Below are 23,562 nucleotides of genomic sequence, written 5' to 3'. Positions count from 1 at the left end.
ATAGTTAAACAGAATGATGAGAAAAGAAAATAAAACTAAGGTGAAAAAGAAGTTTAACCATCAAAGCCCTTTCTTTCAATTCCCGTTAACATGGATTCCTCCAAGAGATGTTTATAATAACAAAAGATGAATGGAGACAGATTTATTTCAATTCCCTTTCTTTAAATTATTTATTATTTATTTGGGTTCAAACTGAATCAAATTATATAATATATTAGATAGAATCCAATAAATTCAATTTTTAACATAATATATAATTATTAATATTATGTATGATTAAATATTAAATTAAATAAATATAAAAAGTATAACTTTTAACTTATAAATGAAAGTATTATATTCATTTTGAAGAACTATACAAGAATTATAAAAAATTTAGACATATCTTTTAATTAAGGGTGTTTATGAGTTAGGTTGTTTCAAGTTTTGGGGAAAATGAAATTCAAATGGATTGATTTTAATTGGTTTAGTTTGGTTTGGATTTTAGATTTTCTTTCCTAACTCGAATCAAATCAAACCAATTTTGAATGGGTTGGTTCGGTTCGGATCATAAGATATTCAGTAAAAGAAATAATAAAAAAATTGTTTAGAAAAAATATAAAATAATAGTTTTATCTCAAAATTAACAAATTATCATGTGACATACATCAAATTAATCAAATCCGTCATAAGGAGATCCAGATGTTAAAGTTATACTATCAACACTAACTAAGTGCATATATGAAGGAGGCAAGCTCGACGGCATCAAAAATTGTCATGCGTGTACAATGCCCTTTTAGGCTTATCTAACAAATGAAAACAAAAGTATCAAAAGTAAGTCTCTATAAGTGTATGTGATAGATACAAAATGCAAATGGGACACACAAAACGATGTAATAATTTCAACATTTAAAAATAATAAAAATAATAATATATATTTGATTTGGTTCAGGTTGGTTCAGATTTAAAAATTCTCGATTTAATATCCAAACCTATTGTCATCGATTTTAATTTGTTTGGTTCAAGTTGGATCCAAACTATAAAAAAATTCAAACCAATTTAATTGAGTTGATTGAGACCTATAAACATTCTACTTTTAATTTAAAAAGTTCTATACAAAAGTTGCAAGCAAATGAATCGTTAACTTTCTTTTTTTAGTAAAGGAGACAGTTATAATAAGAAGTTTGGAATTTGATGGACATAATGCTTTTGTTATGCCAAAATTTTCATTTGAAAAATATTCTTTTGGCTCAAATTTTCTAATATTTTTTTACAACTTGAATATATATATTACATCACTCATCTTATTTTACACTCCTTTCTCTTTTCTTTCCATTTCTCTTCTCTCATTATTAAGATTTGTTGTGAGAAAATATTGTGAAAATACATAGTTTTACTCTTTCGAGTTTGATATATATGTTTCAAACTAATGACAGTAAGTTGGGTATATTATAATTTTTTTTCTCCTTATTATGGAAATTCTCTTCTCAGCTTTTTTCCCCCTCTCTTCTGAATCAAAAGACAAGTAATACAGTAGGGGTTGTCATATTATTAATACAGTAGGGGTTACTCATTTCACAATCTATTCTGAAAGACAATAGATACAGTTATGTTCCAACAATATTCTCTCAATCCTAAAGCTTTACATAAGTGAAAATCCACAAAAAAAAAGGCAATAAATCATCACTCCCTGACAAAGTCTACACAAAAATGGGAAAAGAAATTAAAAAAATTGCATTTGTTTTTGTCTATGATCCTCAATGCTTATTATTATCATTATTTTTTATATTTTATGATGGGACAATCAACTTTAATCTATATATTTCATTGTCTTGCCAGCTGCTATGTAATCTTACGATTGTATCTTAATGAACTTCAACTAAAATCTGGATTCAACCAAAAGTATTGGTGTCAAAAACAAGTAAAACAATTTCCAATCCTTATTAGTTATTTCAGCTCACTTGCTCACCAATCAAGTCCAGACCCATTATGAGAAATGACAATCCTTGGAAGAGCAAAAAATAGAAGTGAACACCATGTGCTGACAAAAGACTTCTTGCAGATGCTGTGAGCAAAAGAAGTGCAAGTGCTAGCTCCTTCCTATAGAGCTTGTTTCTTTTTTTCTTTGAAGGTACTTCTGATTGCTTAAGTTTGCCTAATAACTCCAAGCCAGACTCTGAGTGTCTTCTTAGAATCTTTTCTTCATTTGAAGACTTTGACTCTCTCTCAGCCAAGGCCAACAAATCTGACTCTGAGGATCTCCCTGTCTTCTTTGTCACTACCCACTCATAAGCACTTCCTAGCTGAAACAATCCAGAAATCATGGCATTGAACTTTGTGACTGACATGGTGTTCTCAAACAGAAGATAAGGAACTAGGAAAGGGATAGATTTTGGGGATGGAAGGATGTTTAGGAAAGACATGATGATGGGGACATAACATATCACCCAAAGGGGTAGTTCAGACTCGGGTATGAACATGGTCAAGGGTAGTATGATGCAAAACAGGGTGAAGGAGTAGAAGGGGAGTATAAGTTTCCTCAATAGGAAGAACAAAAATATCAAATTCGTCTTCTTCCAGACTGATATCTGCATAGGATAAAAGCAAATAAGAATTCAGAAAACTATACATTTAATAATACAAAGACTGGGTAAGTAGTGTATGCGTTTTGATAGTATGATAAGTTTGAAAGACTTCTATAATAATTATCTTAAAAGCGCAAACCATAATTTATGATTGATTGACCATGTAAAATTTTTACATTGACTGTGCATAGAAATTAAACTTGATTGAGTAAATAGTAAATACTAAATAGTGTATGCACTTATAGTGTAAATGGTTTTTACATTGTTATCCAATCACATAGTTATATGGTAAGTTTATTGACTTTTACAATAACTATCTTAAAAGTCATACCAACAATGATTTTCTGATTGGTTGAGAGTAAAAGTGCATAGAAATTTAACCCAAAAAAATTAATAATACCTTGGAAGTTAGTATAGCAGGAAGGCATAGCCTGAAAAGCTGCATTGGACCAGAGTGCCAACGATGTTGTTGTTTCTTATAAGCTTCATAAGACTCTGGTAATTCACACAGAACTTTGACATCATTAAGGAAGATAAACTTCCATCCATTCAAGTGAGCTCTAACTGCTATGTCCATGTCCTCAACTGTGGTCCTCTCCAACCACCCTCCTGATTCCTCCAAAGCCTTTATCCTCCAAACACCAGCTGTTCCATTGAATCCAAAGAAATTTAGAAAGTAGCCATTAACTTGTTGTTCCACCTCAAAATGAAAGCACAAATTGATGTTCTGGAGCCTTGTGAGTAGATTCTCATCCTTGTTCACAAAGGACCATCTAGCCTGGACCAGCCCCAAATCAGGTTTTCCCTGTAAAGAAAAGTCCATAAATTCTTCAATTATTTGTTTTTGACTTTAGACCATGCATAGAAGACATGTCCCTTGTCCTTATCTGGCATATAGTATTAGTAAAGGTCTTGTTAATCAGTGTCCTTAGGATATTGATTAAAAAATTAAAAGGAGAAAGTATTTATTATGAAAATCATAAGAGAGCATAAAAAAATCATGAGCAGTGTAATTTTACACATCCCAATAATTTTTTTCTCCTTTTAATTCCTTAACCAATGTCCTAAGAGAGTTAGCATTTGCCTATATTAGTAATAGTACCTACCTTGAAATGGGGAATGGTTAGTTTGAGGAAATCAGGATTGGGCTGGAAATCTGCATCTAATATTGCCACAAATTCATAGTCCTTGACATAGTCACATGACATTGCTGACTTAAGATTCCCAGCTTTATACCCAGTTCTAATCAATCTGTGCCTGTACACAATGTTCACCCCTTTCTCTTTCCATGAGGCCACCTCTTCTTTGATGAGCAGCTGTAAATTCCCATCATCCGAATCATCTAGCACTTGAATCAATATTCTGTCTTTTGGCCAATCAAGTTGAGCAGCAGCACCAATTGATTGTGAATAAACCTTCATTACATCAAGAAAAAAAAAAAATTCAGCTTCATTGGTAAAATTGGAAAATCATTAGTCTAAACTAGCCTGCCACTAGTACCAATCATAAGACTATTCTAATTCATAAATTAGGCTAGGACATAATCATAATCATAATCTTAGGAGATATAAGATTGGCTCAGTGGTTGGAGAATGGTGAAGCCAACTCCTCCAAGTGACATTTCTAACAAAACTAACATTTGTCAATGAAAAAAATCATAATCATAATCTTAATCATAGTTATGGCAAGTTGCAATATTGATTCTGTTACCTCTCTCTCATTGCACATGGGAATCTGAACAAGGACCATTGGGAAGTTTGAAGGGTCCTCAACATCACATGCATCTGCCTCAAAGGTTGGCTTCAACTTCTTGTACTTGATCCAGAAGCATCCAAGGCAGAGAACAAGGCGATCCAAGGACTGAATCAAGAAGAGGACAATGCAGAACTTTGAAACCATCAAGACTAATGGAGCAACGTAGTCTTCCCTGAAGGAGAGCCAAGCCACATAGCACCATTGCAGCAGACCCTGAACCTCCCAAGGCTGAATCATGTTGTGCAAGTTCCATTTGTTGAAATGAGCAATGATCTCTATGGCCAAGCCTCCAATTGAGAGAGCAAGAAAGATTTTGATGAACCTGTACAACTTTCCTCTACTCTTAGGGCCCTCATCGCTCATGTCAGCCAATGAAACGCGCTTCTTGACCAAAGCAAAAGTGGCTTTGAGACAATTGGTCAACCATGACAAACATGTCAGAACTCTGTGGAGTTTAAGGAGAAGAAACCAAGTAAACTGCTTGCGGCTTGTGGCTTTCTGCTTCTCTGGAAACATGGGAGAATCCGAATCATGAACTTGTAACAAGGTGAAGTCGTTGTTGTTAGACTTCTCAGTATTTGGTGCCATTACTCTCTTTCTCTCTCTATTCTTTGTTTTTCCTAGGAACTCAAGTTCTCGGGAAAGAAAAGAAGAAGAAGATTTTGAGAAGAGGATCAATGCTCACCAATGACAATTGAAGCTAATCAGATAGTTTTCCTCGACATCATGAGTGTATAAAAAAGAAGAAACAAAAAACTCAAAAAGGGTCATTCCCATAAAAAAGTTTTTTCCTGTGTGGTTGGTTTTCAAATCTGAATTTAAGCAAATCTCAGATATTCTGATGCAATTATGAATTTAGAGTTTTTAGCACTCTATTTAGAGAAAGAGAAAGAGAGAGTCACTTTGACATGTTTAAGCCTGGTATTAATAGTGTTGAGGGACATCTCCAGGAAGAATTTCTTGAATTTTTAAAATTATTTTCTTGATTCTTATAATATGAGTGATGTAATTATAAGAAATTTATATATAATTTTATTTTAATAATAAAAATCTTTAAAAAAAAACTTATATTTTGTATTTTTATTTAATTATAATTTAATTATGATGTTATTATGTGTCAAATAAATATTATTTTTATTGTTAAAAAATATTTTCTTACAAAATATATAAATTTTATTTTAAAGAAATTCTCCATGTCATATAAATTTGTATGGGCAAAAAAAAGATAAAAAATAATGTATTCACTTAAAAAACCATTTAAAAAATTTCATTAAAAATGTTGTTAGTAAAAATAAATTAAAAAATATAAGATTCTTTATTATTAAGATATTGACTAAGAAATTAAAAAAATAAAATTTCATAATCAATAATATTATAAAGATACTCATTAACACTTCTCCCCTATGTTTTGTTAACATGGGGTGAAAGCAATAATAAATTATACAGTTGGTGCTTTTTATTCTTAGGATATGCATGATTTGATTGGTTAATTTGGATTTGTTAAAGTGGCAAGTTGAGGTAAGGGAAAAGCTGGCATGTGAGCAATGTTTAGTAGACACGTAAGGAACCTGACCATAAAAAATTTACAACTGCGCCACACAATAAAGTTTTCTCTCTGCAGTGTGACAATAAGATACAGCGCAGAAATTTCACTCCCTCTTTCTTTCCATCTTCCTCTCCTCTCTCATATCTTACATAATAGAAATAATAGTTAAATAATATGTTTGCTATACACTATCTTCCTAATCATAGATTTATATTAATTTTTTATAATGATTATTTTAAGAATTATATAAAAAATGTAAAGATGATTATTTTTTATTGATTAATGGTGTAAAAACTTTTATATTAATAATAAGATATGTTTATTAGACTTAAAATTATGTTTTTTTATCATGTTATTAATATTAAATATTTATTGATTTTGTTGATGATTAATTTTTATCAAAATTATTTCACTATTACTTTTGATAAGATTTTTTTTAATTTTATTATTTTCATTAATAAAATTTAAATTCAAGATTTGGTTTAAGAAAAAATTAAAGCTGACATCATTTAGACAAATTATTTGTTGGTAAATTCATAATATATTTATACACAATATGTGTATCTTTAATTTTTTCTTTTTTGGGACATGTCAAAAGAGTAATTGTAAATTGTGATGATAAAAACTTTAATACTCACAGTGCATGTTTATTAAATTAATAATTTATATATATGTTTTATGTATAAAATATTTAATATTTGTTTTCTTTTGTTGGTACGCGTCGAAAGATTAGTTTATTAACATTTTTCAATAGTTTCGGGTAGGTGTTGATGGAATGATTACGTTCAATTGGTGTATTGAATTTATAATTTTTTTAATTATCAATCATTAAACTTTTTTTTATATAGAAAATCATTAAACTTATTAAAATTGTTATTATTAATTGAATTTTAAATGAATCCTTTTTTTTAACGGGATTTTCTTGTTTTCTTTTATTGGTATATGCAGAAAGAGTAGTTTATTAACATTTTCCAATAATTTTGGGTAGGCATTGATAGGATGATTATGCTTTATCGGTGTATTGAATTTATGATTTTTTTTAATTATCATTCATTAAACTTATTTATTTTATAGAAAATCATTAAAATTATTATTATTAAGCAAAATTTACCTGAGTCTTTTTTTTAACGAGATTTCATTATTTTCTTGTACGTGCACAAAGAGTATTCTATTAACATTTTTCAATAGTTTAGGATAGGCAATGATTGGATGATTATGTTTGATCGATGCATTAAATTTATGATTTTTTTTAATTATCAATCATTAAACTTATTTATTTTTATAAAAAATCATTAAACTTATTAAAATTGTTATTATTAAGTGAATTTTACATGAGTTCTTTTTTCTAACAAGATTTTCTTGTTTTCTTTTGTTGGTACGTGAGGAGTTTATTAACTTTTTTCAATAGATTAGGGTAGGCACTGATTGGATGATTATGTTCCATTGGTGCATTAAATTTATGATTTTTTTAATTATCAATCATTAAGCTTATTTATTTTTATAGAAAATCATTAAACTTATTAAAATTGTTATTATTAAGTAAATTTTACATTGAGTCCTTTTTTCTAAAGAGATTTTCTTGTTTTTTTTGTTGATATGTACAGAAAGAGTACTTTATTATCCTTTTTCAATAGTTTAGGGTAGATAATAATTGGATGATTATGCTCGATCGGTGCATTAAATTTATGATTTTTTTTAATTACCAATCATTAAACTTATTTATTTTTATAGAAAATCATTAAACTTATTAAAATTGTTATTATTAAGTGAATTTTACATTATTCTTTTTTTCTAACGAGATTTTCTTGTTTTTGTGTGTGTATTTGAAGGAACTATCATGTATATATATGTCCTATGTAGTGTGTGCAATTAATGAATATATAATTGTCTAAATTTTGTTGTTAAGACAAAAAGTCAAGCCAGATCATCTCATAGTAGCCATATATGAGTATAGGACAAATTGAAGGGAAAATTTATGCCTTCATTGTTGCCTTGTTTAGGGGTTTAATTTGATTGATATGTAATCAAAACAGCCAAGAGCAACTTGACAAAATCGTGTGTTTAACTCCTATTTTAACCAGATCGATCCACACCCAAAAATAAATAAACAACAATTTTATATATATATATATATATATATATATATATATATATATATATATATATATATATATAATATATATATATGAGAATTGTATTTTTAATTTTAACAATTTTCTAATAAAACCATCATAGAACACATGTTTTTTTCCCGTAATTTTACATTGCAATATAGACCCACAAGGTATCTTTTTGGACATGCTTTGGTATCAAAAGTGTGTCGGTGGGATTAGGTTATTACGCGGTCTTCAAAATCACCTGGTTAGGTAACAGAATTTATTTTTATTAAAGAAAAACAAATAGTAAAGCGTTAACTTTAGTATCATTCTAATCTAATATATATTAGATTTTTTTTAATTGATATGAAAAACTTATTAAACAAACTATTACTTTAAGTTATACTATTCTAATATACTTATTATTATATTTTTGTTCTTTCTCCATCATATTAATAATCTTATTTTATACTTTTTTTCTCCTATCTCTTATTAAGATTTTACTTGTCTATTTGTTTTATAATTTCTTCTGCAAAATTTATGTACAAATCAAATTTCTAGTTACTTCATATAAGTAGTATTTTAAATCATATGGGCAATTTTCATATTTTATTAATACTTTTAAGAAAAATAAAAACAAATCTGCATTTGTAAGGAGAAAAAAGTACTAGCTTTAGAGACTAAAGTTTGAGTATTTTCATAAATACAAAGATAAAAAAAATTAGTGTCAACTATAGAATTTGAAGACTTAAGATAAAAATTATTGTATGTACATATAGTAATATAAGGGTCCTCAACTATATTTTATATATTATAATTATAATATTGAAACTATATAAAAAATTTAATCATGCCCACCACTCACCATATCTAAAATGAGTATATAGAAGCTATCCAATCTAATAAATCTATGAATATGATTGTGTATACGAGAGACTTGTGATTAGTCGCATTGCCCCTCGATGTACGCAATTTGTTCTTATTTATAACATTTTTTCAATTAATTTATATTTTTTTAAAAATTATTTATGATATTAAAATTGTCAATTATTTATATTCTCATTCTATTTTTTTTATTTTCTCTATTTTTTATTAATGTTTGAAGAGAAAATAATTAAGTAAAGGTATATAAGAAAAAAATTATTGCATATAAAAAAATTTAATTTTTTTTTATAAAATAAGACAAATAAAAAAAAGATGGAGAAAGTATAAGTTAACTGGTCTATTTTTTGGCTGCTATCCAAATTGAGGCAAGGCAATCTTCGCGTTTGGTATTGGGAGGTGGAAGGATAATTCACATCAAACAAGAAGTTGACTTAAAAGAACTAAAAATTAAAGAGCACGGGTCACTAAGTGGTAGTAATAAATTCCTCAGTGATTCATCTAACAAGAAAAATGTTGACGATATAATTATGCTTAATTTATCATAGTACATTTAAAATAAAATGGTTTATCATGGTACACTTAAAACAACAAAATTATCGAATTGAGCAAATTACACATAGTTATAAAGTTTTGTCACAAATACCAAAATTACCTATGTGAAAAATCTCTAACTTAAAACACATTAAGAAAAATTCTCAAAAACCACATTAATTTCAGTTTTCATTTTAGTAATTTGCTAAGATGTCAAATGGATATGGAGTTAGTATATATAAGGTAGATTTCTATGCCCTTCAATCATTATTTTTGAGCTTGCGTGTTACTTGTGTATTAGTTGGCTCTTGATCGAGTAAATCACTTAACACTCAAAAAAACTCAAATGGGATAAATCAGGAAGGAGATAAACTGTACTTTTACTGATTTATATTTTTTTTCTTTTTTCCATAAAAAAATGAAGAATATAAATCCAGAAAGATAAGGTAGGATAAAATAAGATATCTTACCTTATTTATGTAATCTAATTAGGAAAATTAAGTCTATTTCACCTTTATAAAAAAGATTAAATATTTTCTGTAATAAATTTTATTCTAATTTATTCTTGATATTTATTTTTTATAGTTATGTCTCTAAGTTAAGTGTTGTAGTATTTTCGTAGATTCACTGACTATCATTGTACTAGGAAGAGCTTACGGAGGAACACCACCACAAGAGCTCGTCAGTTCAGGTAAAAACAACTTGAATATTTAAAAATAGAGAATAAACATGAAAAAAAATAGAGAAATACAAACTTTTTTTATTATGTTAAATCATAACTTTGGTGTTTGTAATTCATTTTTTATTATTTTAGTTTTTGCATAGAAAAAAAATCTTCCATTTTGTTGGTCCTATAAAAAATTAAAATGAAAATAATATGACATAGGTACAAATTAAAATGTAAAATTGGTACATGAACAACAAAATAAATGAATTAAAACAAAAAAAAATATAGCATCAAGTATAAATATTACATTTAACTATTGTACCTATTGTAACATCTATAAATGACATATTAAATTTATACACTAAGATTCTCCCAGAATAAACTATTAACAAGTAACCTAAGGCTATTTCTTGTTATAAGGATTATTTTGGGTTATTTTATTGTGTAGGGGTACTTTTGGTAAGGATGGCAATTTGGGTGATATGTTATGGCTAGCATAATACTATCAATTGGTTATCTTATACTTATGGATGTATAAATATTGGATTGGATAACCGTTGGTAGTTGATACTATATATGAAGAGGGTTTTCCAGTTAATTATATTTAGTTTCTTTGTTATATGTAAATGGGTTGGTGTTATTTTTTACGAGCGTACTAGCTAAATTGTCAAATATTATTTAATAAGATATGTCATTTCTACGAATACTTATGTAATATTTGAAAATTTTCACAAGATTTTATTGTTTAACTAATAAAGAGGATTTAAACATATCATTTGATAACAAAGATAAATTAAAACAAAACTATAAGTTGAAATAATTTTGGGAATTTTGGATAAACATGCTATAAAACAATATAAAATTCAAATGATAAAGATTGTTAGGATTAGATTTTACTAAAAAATTTCTTTATACTAAAGCATCATATTCAACTTAAAATTAAATATTAATATTGACCATTGTCCAAAAATCATGTTCTAATCCTTAATCCTTTAGCTGAAAAGAGTTTAAAATTCTTTATTTAATATCAACCACTTGTACATTTAATAAAGAAACTTGTTTTAAGTTTAATAACCTTTATCATATTTTTAGCTCCAAGATTTAATGGACATTTTACCACAATTCAAAATAAATAAATCAATTTTCAATCACAACCTTATTTAAAAACCAAGTTACAGGTGACCAATCCATAATAATCATAAAACATAAAAATAAAAAGTTGACTTTGAAAAACAATATGAATATATAATAATATTTCAAAATAAATACATGAGATTGTAATGTTTGTTTACAATCTAACCACAACAAAAGAGAGTTTAACTACCTATCTTCATGAGTAGCATCTAAAAGCAAGATGGAAGGAAGAAAAAAAATGAAAGAAATGAACAAAGAGACATTACCACACATGTGATCTTTAGTAACATTTTTTTATCTAATACTTAGTAAAAATATTCTTAAAAGCTTTTGACAACCTTTAAAGAATATCATCAAATATAATTAAATATTATTAATATATTTTCACTACATTTTATCAAATGTTGTATTTAGTTTATGTTGCTAAAGATTTTAACGACATTGACTATATACAACATTAATAAAATGTCACGTGAATATATTAGTAACATTTTATTTATATTTAAAGATACTTTTTAAATATTATCAAAAGTTTTTAATAATATTTTTTACCGAGATTAAGAAAAAATGTTGCTAAAAATCATATATATATATATATATATATATATATATATATATATATATATATATATATATATATATATATATTAGTGAGAGAGCTTTCTTGCACAAAATTTTTTTACACAACAAAACATGACCTCCACAAAATTGGTGCACACAATTTCTAGAATCCCTAAAAATCTGCACTTTAATGAATGTTTAAAAAATTTCAGACTTAAAGCAAATTCTAAAGCTATGCAACTCTACATATTCGTTTTTTTTAAGCTTAAGCCAAAATTAAGAGCTCAAGCAAATTTCTCCTCTGCATCTTAATTCTTCACTTTATAATTAATCTTTCTCATTTCTTGTTTGCCTTTCAATCCAATTCATTCCTACAAAATGATTCATCAATAAGCATGCATATCCTATCAAAATGATGAATTAAAGTGTAAGATTAAACATTCACAAATTTATAATTAAAAAGGCAATAACAAGATTCTAACAAGAGAAAAAAAGATAAAATAATTACCTAAATTTACATCCCTTAACTAAATATTTTTTTTTATAATTATTAACTCCCAAAACTTAGAATTTTGCTCACATAAGTCACCAGACATATGTTAAGATACTTGTGTGCAAAAAAAATACTATGTCTGATTTTAGGAAAAGAAAAATCAAAATAATAATAATAAAAATAATAATAATAATAATAATAATAATAATAATAATAATAATAATAATAATAATAAAAATAATAATAATAATAATAATAATAATAATAATAATAATAATAATAATAATAATAATAATAATAATAATAATAATAATAATAATAATAATAATAATAATAATAATAATAATAATAATCACAATAATAATAATAATTTATCATGTACAAAACACACCCAAAAATAAGTTAAAATTATTCTCTAAATTTAAATTAATTTATGCATAAATTAATTTGTATAAGTTCTTTCATTTAATTATCTTTTCCAAGGTTGATTTTTAACTTATTCATAAGATAATTTTAACTTGTGAAAAAAGTTTAATTTATATTTTATTTTCTTGTAAGTAATTATTAAAAAAATTATCCAAACAAAAAATTTATCATTTTAATTATACCATTAAGGTCCAAAACAGCAAGCCGGATCGATGTCCAAATGAATAGCTAAAGAAACCCAGCAACAACAACTAGAACAAAAATGAAACCCAAAAAATAAAAAGATGATGATGGTTTTTTTCTTATCCGAATTGAGATTTTGATATATGGTGTTACGTGGGCACAACTCCATTCGTTTTAGGAGACATATATAGAAGAACAAAAACTTTTATTATTAGAAGCATGCAAGTACTCTAGGCATTATATATACTAGCTTCTTATCAATGTTTTGAATTTCTTTCCCTCACTGAAAGATGGTAATGAGAAAGAATGCAACTGGGGCATGCAAGTGTTTATTTGGTTCGGTGGTTTTGTATCCTAGCAACCACAGCTTTATCCAGCAAACCCCACAAGAACTAGGGTTTCAAAAGAAGCACAGAATATGGGCACATACATAATGTACATTTCAACGGGATTTGTTGTCTAGGTGATTGAGTTGAACACAGTCATGTGAGGTTAGAATCCTTACTAAATGAGCCCCATGTGATGAGCTACCCTGGTTATGGCTGTCCACATCAATCTAGTGTATAATTTAATTCGTCTCTTTCTTTGATAGACACTACTCCAGATACTTCAATTTAATTTTCATAATGATCCAATATTTTGATTTTATTCTGACACATAATAAAATAATTACCTGTTTTTATTTTCTCCTTATTTAAAATTGATTCATGTTGCGAAATAAAATCGCAGTTTCTAATCATGCACGTGGTCTAATGAATCTAAGTATCTAACTCCAATTAATAACACATTCCCAAGATCCAGGTAGTATGCTATGTGTTAAGTCCCAGTTAGTGTATAGTGAATACTGAATGTCTTAGGTTTCAGTTAATTATATATTTATATATATTGTGTGATTAGGGTGTAAACTTACGATATAGTCATACAAAATTTATTAAAAAAATCTTACATATTCTTACAGGAAAAAAATCAAGTGTTAGTATTATTTTCATCAATATGGCAATTATCTAACATATATATTAAGTTATTGTAATAGATATTTTGTAGATCTATTATACTAATAATCATACCAACTGTATTGAGCATATACACAACTAAAAATATATTGTTTTTAAAAATAATTATAAATTATTTATAGATATGACATGAGTGATATGATATATAAAAGTGTGGATATATAGACTAAAGCCTCCACATAACATTATCTTTTTTAATGAGTTGAGGTTTAATTTCCATCCTCATACTGTCATTTGCAATCACTTTCGTATTTTCAAGAGCATGTGTTCCTAGTCATTTCAGTAAAATGTATTTAGAATTTCCGCATTTTTTTGTTTAGATAGAATTTCCACAGCTGAAAATTCATATGATTTATAAATATATAAAATCGGTCGGAAAAAATCTTAAATATTTGCTTGATTTTAAAATTCTTATATATTTTTTATTCGTGAACATACAACTTAATTAAGTAGATTGATTCGGTGTATGTTTGGATTAGTGGTGAATTAAACTTGCCGTGATTTTTGTTTTACACGCAAAATCAACTCTTTCTTATTATGCATACGTTTCAATATAAAATTTATAATTTAAAATCAATTTGAGTATACTTCCAATCATAGTAAAACAAACGGACCCTTTCTAAACTCAAATTAGGATATAGTGCTTTGGAATCCCTAATTAGTCAATCCGTATGTTGAATCAAGCATCCAAAAGAACCACTTCCAGCTTACATGTTGCATTTATTTTTTACGGGATATGCCCCATTTATTATTGTATTATTTTAAGTTTAATATAATTTACATTTTTCCAAAAAAAAAAAACATAACCCACATTTGTCATTAACCACTAGTCCACAGTGGCATAAGATATGTTCGACAAGGGTAACATGCTACGTGCCAAATTCAAGGTAGCAAAATACTATTAAACTTCAAACATGTATGCCCCCTAATCACCAGACAACACCCTCTCCATGTTGTCTAAGAGAGGTGATACTTGACCAGCTTGAGCATCATTAGTGATCAAGAGTCCACGTGCCACATTATGTTGCTAAGGACAAGGCACGGAATGCAGAGAAATTATTGAATAGCAGCTCAAATGAACCGTTACCATGTATAAATTCAAAAAGCATTCTGCAGTGCGTGTCTAAGAATTATGTGTTAGAATTTGTGTGTGGGCATGTTGATGGAATGATGGGTTTCATCTTAAGTGGTTGATTTGTTCAAACATGTCTTTACCATTTCGACTTATATATAGCCGTCTTAGTTAGGAGACTTTATCATAACTTGTGCTAAGGTAGCCTTTCAATAAATTAAATTTTTGCTTATAAAAAAAAGGTTAGGAAACTTTATCATTTCGAGTTGACCCAATGACCAAATCAATCCAAACTAAATTAAAAGAGAAATTTTAAGTTGGTTTCAAACCATCGGTTTAGTTTGCAGTCCATGTGCAGCAAGTATAGTGTTGCTTATTTAATAAATATCATTTTGCCTTTAAAAAGAAAACATTAGTTTAGTTTGAATGTTAAAATCGCAAATCCAATCAAATGAGAATAGGTATTGAATTTGGACACATGGAAAGGAACCCAAGATAACCTTGTAATATTTTACAAAAAAAATTAATATTTATGCTGCATAATTCTATAATTCTAATTTTTTAAACTATTCAACTTTCTTTCATTTTATTTCATATTTGTCTATTTTTTCATGTTTCTTTTATTATTTCTATTAATAGACTTGATATCCTGACCTGAATCAATCCAAATATAATCACATGGTTTGGTTCTTATAGGCAAAAAAAATTGAAAAACCCACAAGACTCTGGTCCCCCCTACTCCTACTTCTCTATGTATTCTTTAACTTGTGTTCTAATTCATGAATGTAAGACTTGTTCTCCAACAGATTTCTTTAGAGTGGGAAAGGCCACATGGAGAGGGTAGGATGGAAAGTGATGAGATGTTGGTTGAGATTCCTCTAGTAATCCATCCCTTGAGAAGTCTTTTTCTTTATCAAGCTTTTGAAATTGCAATTCTGGGAAGGTGTCCTTTTGATGCCAAAGCTATAACTGTTTCCTGGTCTTCATAATTAGGAATTAGTATATATATGGCTAAATATACCAAAAGTTGAAAATCACAGCAATATTAATATAATATTATAGTATAAAATTACCTGCCACCATGACTGCTTATAGTTATATTCGTTTCCTTTGATTGTTTAGTGAATCCTGGGATTTGTAATATTATATTTAAGGGAGTCAATGATTATGATTTAACATTTTAACCTAAAGAGGGAAGCCAATAGTAATATTGTACGATAACCCCGGAGATAAATACGGCTCTTTCATTTTCAGGGGGAAAATATAATAAAATAATATTGGAAGCAGAAAGATTAGAGCAACTTAATAATTTTTTGCTTGCACACAAATTGATGCAAAAGATTAAAATGTTGATAAACTATGTTCTAGTTTGGAAAAATATATTAAGGGACAGCTAACCAAAAAGTGAACATATGTAGATTGATATGGTGTACCTTTCGGGTTTTATTATTATAGAACCCACATCGATCTCAAAGTAATATACTAGTATTAAGATCTTCAGGTTTCTAGCAATTATTTATCATTATTAGTGTCAATCTTAAGAAATCACATAATTAATGTCATTCAGATCACACTTTTTGTTTTTCCTATACAGGGCCAGCTTGGCTTCAAAAGTATTTTTTTAAACTAAAATGTTACATCAACATCAGGTTATTCGATACCTAAAAGGAAAAAGAAAAAAAAATATATGTATGATAAAATTTATAATGTGATAAAAAAAATATAAAAAAATAAGAAGTATTAAAAATATGTTTAAAATAATAAAATATTTATGTATTATTATTTTTTTTAAGATAAAACAAGGCAGAACAGGGACCAGAAGGGTGCAGCATCCCAACTTAAGGTTTATATGATTTTTTGTTTTTTTTTTTCAATTCAATATTATATCTGAAGAACCATTTTTTTAAAATGGATTGAAGGTCAATTTGGAGTTTAAGAATTTGTACAATTGTACTGTTACATCTGAAAGAGTTCCATCTTAGTTATAAATGAGCTAAATCCCTTGTAAGAGTGCAAGCTGTTAAAAGTAATGGAGCAAATTTGTGATTTGTAAACTCCTACGATTTTAGTATTTATTTTTAATTTTTAAGGATAAATATTAATAATAATAATAATAATAATATCTTCTTTCCATGCATATACTAACTGCTTTTGTTTGTGGAGCTTTCCATTGCTGGCATGACCATGATCACATTCAAGTCTCACGAGCTCAGTTCAACACATTGAACCTAATAAAGGTTTCAATATGCTAATAAAGGTTTCAATTTCACTTGTAGTTAAAGCCTGTAATTTACAACTTGAAACTTGTTAATCAAACTACAAAACTGAGTTTGACATGTTAAGAGCAAATAGCAAAGCAAGTTAAGATCTCTTTTAATGTTCAGAATCAAATTAAAAGGGACTCCAAAGTTGCTCATGCAAACAAGTATATATTTATTAATAATAGGGTTAAAACCATGTTTCAGATTATCAGTTTCATTCAAACAAGGAAAAATGTTATAAGATGAGAAGAAATGTTCAAAATAAACAACTAAATGCTGCAAAAATGTCTAATTAAGTGTTGAATTTTTATTTTACTCCACTATGGATAATCCGGCTGAATTGCTTTAGTTTTTTTTATCAACAATTATTAATTTTTGTTAAAAATATGTGATATTTATTTTTTATTACCTGATGAATCTTATATCTCTAAGAAATTAGTTTAGTTGTTAATTGTAATTTCAAGAATCAACAAAAGCAAAACAACAAGCTAAGTCTCTAACCATTAAATCCTTTCCACGAATAGGCATCATGTCACATATTTAGGTAGATAAAAGTCGAGAATCAAAATTAAAGAGACAAATGTAGGTATTGGTTTGCAAATTTAACAAATTATTTCCGTTTAATTTGAACTATTATGTAAGTTACATGGAATCAACCTCATACATGACATGTATGTTTATCAAATGGACTAATTCAAAAATAAACAAAATATTATAGGGAATAAAAAATATTATATATTATTTTCTTTGTTATTATATAAGACTCAATTCCTTAACACATTAACATTAAAAAAATAATTAATCTAATGAATAACAATAAATTTTCTTAAATTTATAATTTTTTTTGAAATTATTATTATCATTAATATATATCTCTTCTAATAATTGTTTATAAATATATTCTCTCTTTTAATAAGAGATATTTTTACTCTAAAGATAATTATTACAATAAATCTTATAAATTAATTTTATAAAAAAAACAAACATGATGTCAAAATTGTGTCTTATAAATAAGAAGAAAACAAGGGAATATAAAGATTAAAACAAAATAAAAATAAAAACTTTTATAAAGATGAAAATAAAATAATAAAAAAAGGCAAGACAACAACATTTATTTTAAACCAATTTTAAAATTCCGAATCGTTTCCTTTCCTCACCCGGAACGAAGCCTGAAACGCGAGTGTAGTTGTCGCCTCGGTTGAACAAGTTTCGCCGTCGTCGTTGTTCGATCGCAACCTCTCGACCATTTCTGCCACCGTCAGGTAATCTACGCCACCATTCTTTCGGTAGTTTTGGATTTGTTTTTATCTCCATTTTCTTTATCTGCTCATAACTTGTTTGATAAAAGGCCAGAATGGTCGACTTGTAGTGATTATGAGTATCCATGCTGGATGTTGGCTCTCAAAGTGTATGACACTTTTGAGTCACTCTGTTCTCTACGTTTTAGTGACATATGATGCCTTGAGTCTCGCATAGGCTCTGTTTGTAAACAAATTCCATGGGATGGGGTGCTGATTGTTTATGCTGTGAAAATGTTAAAAGTCTTATGGGGTTTATTGGTTCTTGATTCCGTGCTTCTTCAGTTCTTCAATCAGCGCTTGCTTGGTTCTTTCATATGTGTTGTTTTCTTCCTTTGAAGTTGTCCTTTTATACTCTGTCTTCAATCTACATTTTTTCTTTGCTGCATTTACCTTTGTTGTTGTAGTTGTTTTGGGTATCAAGGGGAGAACCCATTTAGGTAGGTTTGAGAATTATTGACGCTTTTGAATTCGATGGAAACCTGTTAATTTGTATTCCCCCTTCCCCCATTTTGGTTGTTTAGAATTCTGAAGAATAAATAAAATAAAGACGGTGGCTTGACATTTTTTAAGCTATTTGTTCAATGCCCTGCCCAAATGGTAAATATAATGACATATACATATTTGTGTGTCAGCTAAGAATGCTCAGCTTTAAAGGTATCCATCATCCTCCATACTATCTATGGATAGTATGTTGAGTTGTTGACTATGGGTCCAATTGGTCTAGTGAATAGGGGTAGAAAGAAAAAATAGTAAGGATAATGAGAGGAGGAAGAAGTTGGAGTTAGAAAGGGAGGCCAAGGTTTTAGGTTGGTAGCCTTCTCTTCTCAATCATATGTCTATACTTGATTTTATTTATTTTTTTCATTTCTGTCTGACAATCTCATCACCGGCAACTAGTACTGTTGTCTAGCTACTTCCCCATAGTCAGTCCCCAATCTCCCCTAGGATATTGTTACTCACATCTGATATTAAGTTTTGAATTGTAGTTGTTCCAATCAAAATTTCAACAATCCCAGGAAAAAAATTGTAGGAAAAGTAGTTAGTAAAGAGATATGCAGTGCACAATGTCTATGGTCCTGCTACTCCAACAATGCATGTTCTCTTTCTGCAATAAATTTTACATATACAAGTTCTATCCACTGAAATAATTCAGTACAAGATATAATAACTGTACTACGGGATTACCAATAATTTACTGAAGCAGACAAGAAGGTCAGTTATTTTTGTCTCTTCCCCCGCTCTCTCTGTTATCTTTCTTACTTCCTATTTTATTGATTTAATTTTTCTTATATTGTATTGGGAAGCATTTAAGGGTAGATAAAAATGACAAGAGAAGAGATAAGATAGAAAGTGGGACTTTTGTTCTAATCATCATTCTAAAAGGAAGTAAGGCTGAAAAGAAACCATATGTAAATAACAAAAGCAGAAAAAAATGTGAAGACCTTCCTTTCTCTTTTCTTCCCCTTTTTAGACTTTGTTTTGTTGTTTAGGTGCTTGTAGGTTGAATCCAACTTCTGGTGCATTGAACAATAAGCTGCCAAGATCTTTTTTCTCCCAGTTTTATGCAACTTCAAAGTTCCAACGTCTAATAGTTCTGGGTATCTGACACCACCTTTTTTGTCAAAGACAGCTGCTAATTAGATGGTATAACTTGACCAACTCCAAGTTGCTAAGGCCACATGATAGAACACAAAGAGAAACAGAAACTAACTTGGACCTTTTCATCATTCAAGCAAGATAATAACCATTGTATATTAAATACAGATGTTTTAAGCTGAATGTTAAAATTAGGCATGTTGTCTCATGTCTGATGCTCATTGGTATATGTGGAAATAGGTAGCAATGGAATATTGGAATATATGTAAATTTTCATCATTTTAATTCCTTTCTAAACCTTTTAGACAAAAGACAGTGTGTGTCTGCATGTGTGGTGCAAGTCTACAAAATTGGGAGCAAGAGAAATGTTAATTTACATTCTTTGACACCTCTTTTTAATATCCTATTTATTATTGGGTGAAATCTTATGCTGTCTTTAGTAATAAAAAAAGTGAGTCCAAGTAAATAGTGGGGCCAACATGAAATTTCACTTAATAATACAAAATATAAAGAATAGGATGCCACTAATTCTTGTAGACAGTATCCTGAAGGATTTCATTTTAGTGGACAAGAGAAAAAGTGAATTAGTGATAGAAGGAAATTCTGAATGATTTTATCCATTACACTTGGAAACAGTTAAATGATATCGATTATCGAATGCTTTTGTTCATTGCCTTATTGTATCCTTCAATGTAATTGACTGGGCTTGGGTGATGATGTTTGCAACGACTGTTGTACATTGACAGATCTTGGTGAACAAAAACACTCCTAGACAGGAGCAACTACAAATGCAGATGATTAGTGACAAATATTTCCTAAAATCTTTTAGTTGAGACTGCAGGATGATGGTTTGAATGTATATTTATTTCAAGAAACTCTTCCAATATAATTTTTTTTTTTTTCTATTTTCTGATCTTTTAGATGTTAAGGCTTTGTCTATTTTCGGTGTACTTTAGTTGTCCCCAGCTCCCCAACCCCTTTCAAATTTTACATCGAATAATTTTACATAGAATAATTTAGGAGATTGAAATAACAATTGAAGGGTGGATGATAACTTGGTTTGGTATTATTTTACTCGGTCTGTACATTGATTGCTCATGTTTTTTGGCTGAGTTTTCATGGAAACATGTTTTATAAAAAACATTAATAAAAAGAATAATACAGTGATACATTTGACCGTGTATGTGGTCTTTCTTCATGCTTGCTGACAGCTTTCCAGAAGCCTTCTATGCTCATTATTTTTGGCATCATAAGCAAGAATTGACAGTTATAATTCTAGGTTTAATGAAGTCTTAATACTTCTTTTTTGGTATATGAAGTCTCAAGAAATTTAAGGTGTAACTTGTAAGACACTTTGACTGTTGAATGAATCTCACAAGCTATCAATATATTTAACAGATCAAACCCATCTTTATTTCTTTTCTGATCTGCTTGATAAATGTCTACTGCTTATTCATTTATTTTTTGTACACAATGGGTGCTTTTTTTTAAACTGCTAAGGTTATTATTGCTTATAACACAGGAAAAAAGGTTTTGATTTTGAGATGAATTGATGATGTATAAACCTTTAATAACTAAGTTGGGTTATGCAGGTTTCCGTGCATTGAATTGGTCATGATTGTTTAACAAATATTTGAGTCTCAAAATGGTGATTCTTTCCTCGTTGCCACTGAACTATTCAGGTTTTTTCTGACTACATAGGTTTCTTCATAGGCATGCTTATTTTGCTCCCTGTTTAACTTTATATTTCTTGATATATTGTAGCTTTCCTTCGTCAAGGTACTCCTTTTCTGCCATCAAAGTTTCCAGCAAGAGTTGATTGTCACAGAAATGTTTCTCAGACATCACAAACGGTAATTATTGCTTATCTCCCTCTCCTTCAATTTATGGGTTTGTGTGTGTGTTTCTAGCGGCAATATATCATTTGAGATTACATGCTTTGTGTGTGTTGCAGATTTTTAGAATAAAAATAAGAGAAAAACATGCAAACTATAGTTGCACCAAATTTGTGACCTCTGCTGCAAGGAATGATCATCATCTAAGCTATGATGATGATTTACCTCAGGAGCCCTTTTTGCTAACATTGATCAAGGATGCCATATGGTATTTATAAAACTTCAACTTGTCTTCAAAACTGGACATTAGTGTAATGAGACACTAGCTGTGTGAACTGAAACTTTTGAATTTTATAGAAAAATACAATCATTGCTAGTAACTATCTGTTCTTTTTCAGGGGGCTAAGATATATATTTGTATTTTTGGCTGAGCAACCTAGCCAGTTTAAATACATAGAGTGGCCAAGCTTTAGTAGTACGGTATGCCAATTAGTTCATTATTTATATTTTCACCATAGTGCTTCCCACTACATCCATCGTTATTTCATTTTTTAATTTATGAAAATGTATTGAATGATTGCATGTTTTTATTAATCCTTTGCAGCTGAGGACCGCAATTCTGACTCTTATACTTGTTGCAATGCTTATTGTTGCATTATCATCTGTTGATTCGGCTCTCAGCTATCTATTGGCTTTTGCTCTTCGGAAAAGACCATAACCGTGTGGTGTGCCTATGTCACCACGTGTAATATGTTGATTTCTGATGCTTGTAATCTGTTTAGGTCTATCCTCATATACATGTAAATCTTGACTCGTATGTTGAACTGGAAAGGATTAAGCTATTCAAGAATTTTTTTATTAAAGTCGTTGATTTGCAACCCAGTGAAGGAAATGGATGCATAGGGTAGAATCTTGTTAATTACATGGAAGGCAACTGAATATGGAAATGGATATTTCAGTATAACAATAGGGACTGGAGGGATAAAAGGTTATGGCAGTTTACATTTCTCAAATTTACAACACGTGTATAAGCTATAGCAAAACTGTAGGTCAACTATAAATCAATTATAGATAACTGATGAAAACAGAAAATGACTAATTCTTATTTTTTGTGTCTAGCAAGATTACAAATATAGGTTTTTTTTTTCTCAGCACAAATATAGGTATTAATTAGTGTGTGTGTGTGTGTGATGCAAATACAAACATGACCACTTTTCAAGACCAAAATACTATATGACGAGACTGATAAATTCGTATTACCTACACAAATCGATTAAAATTTGGACAGAACATCGTCTGTTGCGAGGGTCATAGCAGCTTTGTGCAGTGAATGATGAATTATTGGATTTTAGTCGTTTTACATTTGTTTAGAGGCTACGAACATCCTTATGTACCAGTCAGTGTTTTTTACAATTTCACCAGCAATCAGGGTTATCAAAGTGAATATCAAGTGCATGAATAAGCTGTTGTGTGATTATTCAATTTAACTGATAATTTTAAATTTGAGTCTTAAATATGTTATTAAGTAGGAAAAATTCAAATAGTCTTATCCGACTCAAGACTAATTTCGGTAAAGGATACTTAATAGTTTATAAAAAATAAAATAAAAAGTTTATCAGAGTGGCTTGCTTGATAATCCTATA

General features: G+C 28.7%; 2 protein-coding genes across 2 annotated transcripts; one reads left to right on the top strand and one right to left on the bottom strand.

The window, feature by feature from the left end:
* Positions 1–1,704: 1,704 nt before the first annotated feature.
* LOC100818571 (xyloglucan glycosyltransferase 4) lies at positions 1,705–5,220 on the bottom strand. Its single transcript, XM_003553935.5, has 4 exons — positions 4,275–5,220; positions 3,671–3,979; positions 2,965–3,369; positions 1,705–2,567 (listed from the first exon to the last, which is right to left on the bottom strand). The coding sequence occupies exons 1-4, from the start codon at positions 4,905–4,907 to the stop codon at positions 1,932–1,934; spliced, it is 1,983 nt and encodes a 660-aa protein (XP_003553983.1). The 5' UTR covers positions 4,908–5,220; the 3' UTR covers positions 1,705–1,931.
* Positions 5,221–18,290: 13,070 nt separating this feature from the next.
* LOC100815558 (uncharacterized) lies at positions 18,291–22,782 on the top strand. Its single transcript, XM_003553929.5, has 6 exons — positions 18,291–18,449; positions 21,677–21,766; positions 21,849–21,937; positions 22,039–22,187; positions 22,318–22,399; positions 22,524–22,782. The coding sequence occupies exons 2-6, from the start codon at positions 21,730–21,732 to the stop codon at positions 22,635–22,637; spliced, it is 471 nt and encodes a 156-aa protein (XP_003553977.1). The 5' UTR covers positions 18,291–18,449; positions 21,677–21,729; the 3' UTR covers positions 22,638–22,782.
* Positions 22,783–23,562: the final 780 nt, after the last annotated feature.

Source organism: Glycine max, chromosome 19, assembly GCF_000004515.6.
Source record: "Glycine max cultivar Williams 82 chromosome 19, Glycine_max_v4.0, whole genome shotgun sequence".
Lineage (NCBI taxonomy): Eukaryota > Viridiplantae > Streptophyta > Magnoliopsida > Fabales > Fabaceae > Glycine > Glycine max.
The sequence above is the reverse complement of the archived record's forward strand: the minus strand, read 5'-3'. Positions and strand labels throughout refer to the sequence as shown.

Bases quoted from the DNA above. Each gene is read 5' to 3' on its own strand.
- LOC100818571 (XM_003553935.5), bottom strand. From the start codon at position 4,907: ATGGCACCAAATACTGAGAAGTCTAACAACAACGACTTCACCTTGTTA. The intron at 3,980-4,274 runs GTAACAGAATCA...GATGTAATGAAG, and splicing joins CCATGTGCAATGAGAGAGAG to GTTTATTCACAATCAATTGG. The intron at 2,568-2,964 runs GTATTATTAATT...TATCCTATGCAG, and splicing joins CTGCTATACTAACTTCCAAG to ATATCAGTCTGGAAGAAGAC.
- LOC100815558 (XM_003553929.5), top strand. From the start codon at position 21,730: ATGGTGATTCTTTCCTCGTTGCCACTGAACTATTCAG. The intron at 22,188-22,317 runs GTATTTATAAAA...GTTCTTTTTCAG, and splicing joins TTGATCAAGGATGCCATATG to GGGGCTAAGATATATATTTG. The intron at 22,400-22,523 runs GTATGCCAATTA...AATCCTTTGCAG, and splicing joins GGCCAAGCTTTAGTAGTACG to CTGAGGACCGCAATTCTGAC.